This window comes from Mizuhopecten yessoensis, unplaced genomic scaffold, assembly GCF_002113885.1.
Source record: "Mizuhopecten yessoensis strain PY_sf001 unplaced genomic scaffold, ASM211388v2 scaffold631, whole genome shotgun sequence".
Taxonomy (NCBI): Eukaryota; Metazoa; Mollusca; class Bivalvia; order Pectinida; family Pectinidae; genus Mizuhopecten; species Mizuhopecten yessoensis.
Window position 1 is genome coordinate 25,894 of NW_018403643.1, and position 7,239 is coordinate 33,132.

The 7,239-nt window shown below is 33.8% G+C and overlaps 1 protein-coding gene across 1 annotated transcript in view; it reads right to left on the reverse strand.

Moving 5' to 3' along the window:
- LOC110451226 (cell death abnormality protein 1-like) overlaps positions 1 to 7,239 on the reverse strand; it is a 34,193-nt gene that overhangs the window by 223 nt on the left and 26,731 nt on the right. Inside the window, exons 11-17 of the mRNA XM_021499145.1 lie at positions 6,603 to 6,698; positions 5,259 to 5,354; positions 4,847 to 4,936; positions 4,350 to 4,445; positions 1,721 to 1,816; positions 872 to 1,000; positions 391 to 499 (exon numbers count right to left, since the gene is read on the reverse strand). Coding sequence (XP_021354820.1) covers positions 391 to 499; positions 872 to 1,000; positions 1,721 to 1,816; positions 4,350 to 4,445; positions 4,847 to 4,936; positions 5,259 to 5,354; positions 6,603 to 6,698 — 712 coding nt within the window. The remainder of the gene's footprint in view (positions 1 to 390; positions 500 to 871; positions 1,001 to 1,720; positions 1,817 to 4,349; positions 4,446 to 4,846; positions 4,937 to 5,258; positions 5,355 to 6,602; positions 6,699 to 7,239) is intronic.

The following is a 7,239-nucleotide window of genomic DNA, read 5'->3' on the forward strand; positions in this document are numbered from 1 at the left end:
TACGCATTTGATCAGTTTACGTTGAAGGATGGAAGGAGGGCTTACACAGGAGATTGCACCTTTGACGTAATATAAACAGCATGCCTAAATGAATTACATTGCACCGTATAGTAGTCAGTCGTTTTTGAACTCATCGGATATGCTAGGGTCAAAATGTACTGTTGAAACAGCGGGAGGTCTGTGTAAATCCCCTCAATTTTATCAATATCAAAACTTGGAGGAGCATTGTTTTGTTGAACATACATTGTATACATGTACTTAGTATGGGGGTATATCAATGAGGCTGCGGTTACAATCGTCAGATTTTAATATAAAATCACTAGTCATGCCATTAGGTTAACAAAATCGTAAATTATCCTTCAATACCTTAAACCATTATCAAAAGAATACCTTCTGACCAGGAACACGCTGATGAGTATTGTAGCAGCCACCAGAAGTAGTCCAATAACAACGCCCACGATCGCCCCAGCATTACTGATTGGTTCTGACGGCATTGTTTCTTAAATATGAAAATCAAAATATTTAACTCAGTACAATTCATTTCAATCCTTAGCTGAATGGAAGAAATGTCCTCCTTCATGTAATCGACCGCTGCATTGTATTATTACAATTGGATGTTCAGAAATGAACTTTGACTTAACTGAGCATTACAAAATGGACTTAATGTAGTAACGTACCAACATGATATGTCGGAAATGATATCAAGGGAGGCTATTACATTGTAGGAAATAGAAACGGTTTCATCATGTTTATCTTTATGTATACAACACACTGTTAATATGTTAATAAATAATTCAAAAACAAATACAAAGGGATAAAGTCAGTAGGGGCGTGCTTATTAAATGTATAAGAGGGGCAGTCCATATCTTACTCATATCACATGTATTCCCTTCGTATCCAGCAGCGCAGACAGACAAACAATACCCTGTGTCCTTCGTGCATCTTTCGCAATTTCCACATGGTGTGCTACAGTTTCCACCAAATAAACCATCTTCGCATTCTATTTTGTCAGAGAAAAAACCTCCATCAATAAGTTTGTTTTTCATACATGATCTTTTCAATGAGTGTGAATACGCTGACGTACAATAAGGTTATGTTACGGAGGCTAGAGGCTATAAAAAGTCAAGTTTACCTCTTTCAAAGAGGTTTTTGATGAACAAATTGTAATGCAAGTGGGGCTGTAATGGTAGTATACATATTATTCAGCACACAATTCAAACCCACATTTTGGCTTTTCTGTTATGTGGCCATGCTTCTCATACTTATAAAAAGGTGAAGTATGCCGCTCCATACCAATAAGTGAATTCTGATAATGCTTGGCCGTCCGTCATTTTGTCCGTCGATACCACCTGTATTTTGTCACATTTATCTGAGTTCTTGCTGGAAATATATATTCTCAAACTTGTTTAGTATTTGCTCGATAAAACAAATAATTAATTAACCAATTATTAATTTTACGCAATAACCCTAGTTTCCTAAAACATCCAAACTCAAACACATACACTACTTCCCTATGGCATGTTTTGGCTTATTATTGCCGTTCACGTTTAACGTTACAGTCACTGTTTCTATAAATAGATCATTTCCAGCACAAAATGAACACGTCAATATAAGCAATGTAATCGTTCTGCTTCAAAACTAACTCTAGACATTAGTACTACTCAGTGATATCTCTTTTTAACTTTAAACTATAACGTAAATGCTGACGTCTTTATTTTACCTGTGCATAATCCATTGATTTGTTGACAAATGTTGTCTTTGCATTTACCCGGACAAGCAAAAGTACAGAACGGGCCGTACTTTCCGTGAGTGCATACTGAAACAAAATATGTCATTCAAATAATAACAATTATCATGTATATAAAAAAGGTGGTCATTGTTGAAATATTTTGGTAAGTGTTGTATGACTTTGTTACATGTAGTTTTGTGATAACGATTAAGAAACCACATTTTATCAATTTTCATTAAAACACTGTCACTATGGTCACTGCCCATCAATAAATTACAAGTCACAAAAATATAAGATATCCTCAATTTGCAGTGCATAAAGACAACAAAACATTCTGTAAACTCCTAATCCGACTATCATGTCCTTGGAGCAATCAGTGTCCTAATAGAAGTTGTCTGTAGTACAATATTCCTTAAAAGAGGAGCAGTAATTGCCTTATCTATACAAATATCAGTTCTGTGACGTAAAGCATGGACTAAGCAAACTCATTATAAGCGACGACGACGACATAGAGCTATACAGATGGAGTTCTTCCTCGTTGACGTATTGCATACTTAATGCAAATGTACTAATATTTCATTTCTACATTACGTATGATACGTACATGACACATACTACATCATTATGAATACAATCGCACATCACAGTACATTAGAAATGAAAGTGCATAGGTTATTAGTTTGTGCGAGAGACTGTCTCTTTAGTTCCATGGGTTATTTATAGCCAAGAGACCATAGCCATTTTGTCGAAGGTCAGCTTGTAGTCGCATTTGTGAGCTAACTATGATTTGTAGAAGTATATTGAGATGCCTGATTGTAGTTTTGATACAACTGTTGTTCAATTTTCTTAAAAAGTTACGTTTTGTTAATTGGTACTCTAGTAGTAAACTAAAATGTATGTTTTAATGTTCGATTTAATAACAAGAGTTAAAAGAGCATGTGTTACAACAAATGTTGTCTGTTAGATTTGACTGGTAGGGGTGTTAATCTCCGGCGTGAAAACAATATATACATGCTGTCCATATTTTATTATTAGAACTTGGGGACATTGTCATTGATTATTTGCGTTTGATTTGAATTGTTTGATTGGCTTATCATCGCAGTAGATGTTGGGTGATACTATATTATATGGATCTACTATGTCGGTTGATACTATATTATGATACTTTGTAATCTGAAAGATAAAGTAATAAATTATTTCAAAAGAATGTTGACAGTATTATCAGCCTCCACAACACTCAGAGAGAGAGAGAGAGAGAGAGAGTTATCAGCATTATCAGCTTAACATGTAATTCCTGGTTTGATAATAAAAGCAGGTATTTTCATAATTATGTTTTTATCTCACAAAGTGGGAGCAGGTCTGCAAGCTAACACACTGTCAGGGTAACGCTGGATGACAATAATTGTTATAACTGACTTTTTGTTGAGAGCAAGTATGCCGTTATACTAATACTTCAACAGTCCCATCTGCACCAGGAGGAAAATATCCCTCCGCAAAGGATTTAAAGAGAAAAATGTCTGCTTGTGTCGTGTAAAACAAACTTGTTTACTATTATGACAGTATTTATGCTGATTGAAAAAAACCAGGCATGACCTCTAACAGCAATTTTCTAGAAAAATGGATACGCTTTATAGTGACAGTGAATCATATTATTATGTTTATGATACCGATCAACCTCCCGCCCAGAAATTGTGGCAGTGTTAATTTCACCTTCATATCTTACAACATCCAGAATATAAACAACTTACACATTCTAGCGTTAAAACCATCATGAAAATATCGTTGAAAGAAAATGAGGAAATGCTAGCACCGGAATAAGAGTACCAGTTTAAAGAAAAAATATCTTTGCATGAACTCCACAAATTGCATATGATTCAATTTCGGTTATTGGCAAATACTAGGAATTCCATTACACCACTGTCTCTGTCAAAATGAATATCATACTGATTACCTAAACAATGATCTTGCAGTTGTCAGAACAATCTTGGTCACACATGTCTCCTAAATTTCCATTAATACGGATTAGAGTTCCAATAATATAACAGAAATGACAAGCAGTCTCTTATTTACGGGATCTGCCAGTACCAAGCACTCCACTTATATTCTCAGAGAACTACGCGGCCCGGGCCAGTGGTTGCAAATAGGTCTGATAAAATGTGAAAGGTGTTCATCTTCATCGATAAAATATAAAGTGGTAAGATTTAAATGCATTAACATTTTGAATATATAATTATAAATGATGTTTAAACTGAAAATGTATAAGATGAAGGGAACTGTACCAAAAAAGTAATGACTGATTGTGAGGTTAGAATCTATTGCAAGGTTCTATCTAGATAGTGAACAATTCCTTTCAACCAAACGTTTGTTCAAGATTTGTTACTCGTAGTTGAATAATCGATGCATATTAAATCTTATCGTAGCGTTTACAGTATCACAATTAAAGTTCACGACCCCTAAAATTACGGTGACTGCTCTTTATAAATGATTTCTTCTAACAATTTATAGAAAAGATCTTTTCATGAACTCCTAGATTTGCATATGATGTAATTTCGATTATTGGCAAATACCAGAAATTCCATTACACCACTGTCTCTGTTAAGATGAATACTACACTGATTACCTAAACAATGGCCACTGTCCTTCATGCATAATTTGTCGTTACAGTTTTCAGAACATTCTTGGTCACACATGTCTCCGAAATTTCCATTTACACAATCTGGAATGCAAGCATATAATACATTAATAATACATTTAAAATTATGATCGTTTTATGTCAGGTGGAAAAACAAAATATCAACATATCTCTTGAGGTGAATGCCTCGTTTACCGTGAAAGGAAATGATACACATGTCATCATGTGTCCGTTGAAAACATTCTAAAATAATAACATTAAGATTTAAAGTATTTGTGTTAAGGGAAACTGTGATGTCCTAAATGTTGAATGGATCAAGGAATTTCACGAGAAAGAAGTAGCCTGTGATTTGGATGAGCGCATCATCAAGAATTAACTATTGTAAGAGTTACTTCCCCTTATGCGCAGTAATTTACATTTATTGTAGCACTACTAAACCATCAACAAACAAATTAACAGTGATGACAATGAGAAGCTATCATTACCAAAACATTGTTCGGATGTCTGGTTACATGTCACACAGTTAGAAGAACAGTTGGAAGTGCACAGTTCGCCTGTTTTACCAGGAATACAGTCTGAAAATAAACATTATGTATGTCACCATGCATTTATATTCCATAAGTCAACACAGTAGATGAGGTGCACTGCTTACAAAATATATGTGCAAGGTTTATATCCTTAGTCAAATAACGCAGACACTGAAGTACATTAAAACATCAATGTGTGTTTAATGTGATTAAATCTGATATTGCCTCACATTAAGTACATCATAGAAATAAATGATATACGTGTTAAGACCGCTGAAATGAAATAGGAAGATTCTTTTTTAAAATTTGATACTTTATTGGAATATGATATTTTATTAAATCAATATTATATAATGAGAAAAAGATTTACCAAAACAAAATCCATTTTCCTTCAAGCATGTTTTATCTTTACATGTGTCAGAACAATTAAGGTCACAAACGTCACTGTGCTTTCCTTTGACACATTCTGTAACATAAACATACAATATAATATCATCAACATTCTTTGTTTAAATATTCCACTTTTTTGTTCAAAAGGACCAAATAACAGAAACATTACAATACCAATTGTAAGGTATGCCTTGGTAGAATTGAACGCTTACAAGAATAGTCGATTATTACTGTGTCATTAAGCGTGAGATACACAACAAGCGTGGGTAGCTCTCCATAGATATTCGTTTTTTTCCCCAGCGGTAACTGAACCAGGGAAGTTATGTTTGTTAGTCCCCTACCCCTCCGTCGGTTTCCCTACTCCATACAAAACAGCATTTGTCCCCTTAACAGCTTCAAAATATAACTTGCACATAGTCTAACTTGCATACGACATAAACTAAAGATTATGCATTCATGATTAACCATGCCTGTCTCGTTTCGTTACGTATGATGATAAGACATTGTCAGTAAAATATATTAAATAAGTATTCCATCATAATAAATAGGTACATTTTGGACGTGATTATTTAAAGGTTAGAACTATCGGCGTTCAATGTTTCTAAATAGCTACGACATAAGATTGTTCTCTCTACATTCATTCAGAATTTTTAGTAATAATTCATTTGTACTTACGTATACAAGATGAATTATTTACTATATTTAGCTTTCGGTTACAAGTTAATAAAGGGGATATGCGATTACAACAGCATATCTAATATAAGTAACTTCTGTTTGATTATGTATTTTAATGTATCATTATTTCATGGTGACTGTTTATCTCTGTTACATGTTGTGATGTGTAAATTTTCATGTTCCTTTCTTTATAAAGGGGCAGATCGTCATGAATATTTGACAGTTGTTTTTGTCTGCACTGTCGATAACTACTTCTTTGCCCATTTACCTATTTAAGTAATACGCATCCAACTAAAATCTGTTTGTTCGGATAAAGGGCCAATATTGGATCATTCTGTCGTTATTACTTATGAGACCTATACATATATATGGATATATATAAATAAACATTGAATTTAATTTGTCTTTACTGTGATATGTGGTCAATTTGGCTTACCGTGCATGACATATATCAAATATATGATTGAGGTTTTAAAACTTTTATAACGTTCTCGGCTGTCGATTTGGCGATAGATGGTGATTGAAAATATTCTCTATTTTTTGAACAAATTGGAATTAATGAATTAAGACGAATCCCAGTTCGATATAGCACAGTGAATTGCTCTTTCGTCGTTAACTATGCAATAATTGTATATAATATACTACTTACCTATACAATGTCCGTTGCTCCTCACACATGTTTTGTCTCTACAGTTGTCAGAGCAATCAGTTGTACAATCATCACCATGTTTGCCAGGAACACATTCTGTAAAATGATTGATTTTGTCCAATGACGCATACAGACCATATTTCAAATGTTGCATACACATGTGTTTGTTATTAACTCGATTAACCCTTTTAATAGTGTGCTAGTAAGTATTGCCATAATCTAACATACGTTCATTTATATGGTTTTCATAATTGTATTGCTAAATGTTATATCTAGAAAATATAGACATGTAAAAATAACTTTTATTGTGCAGTATTTGTACCCGTTAGGCGTATACTAATTACCTAGGCAATATCCATTTTCTTTCATGCATGATCGGTCTTTACAGTTGTCAGAACAATCTTGGTCACACACGTCCCCGTACTTTCTGTTAACGCATTCTTTTATATAAACCCAATTTATTGCTTTAAAACATCTAAAAGGTATGTTTGTTATTGTTAACAAGACAAAATAAAAAAATAATTATACAATTACATAATTACATAAGTATTAAGAGGAGTGCATCAGTAATAAAGCATAGGTTACGACTTATAACACCCAAATCTGTCGCCGAGGGGTGGGTGTGGGTTGGGGGGGG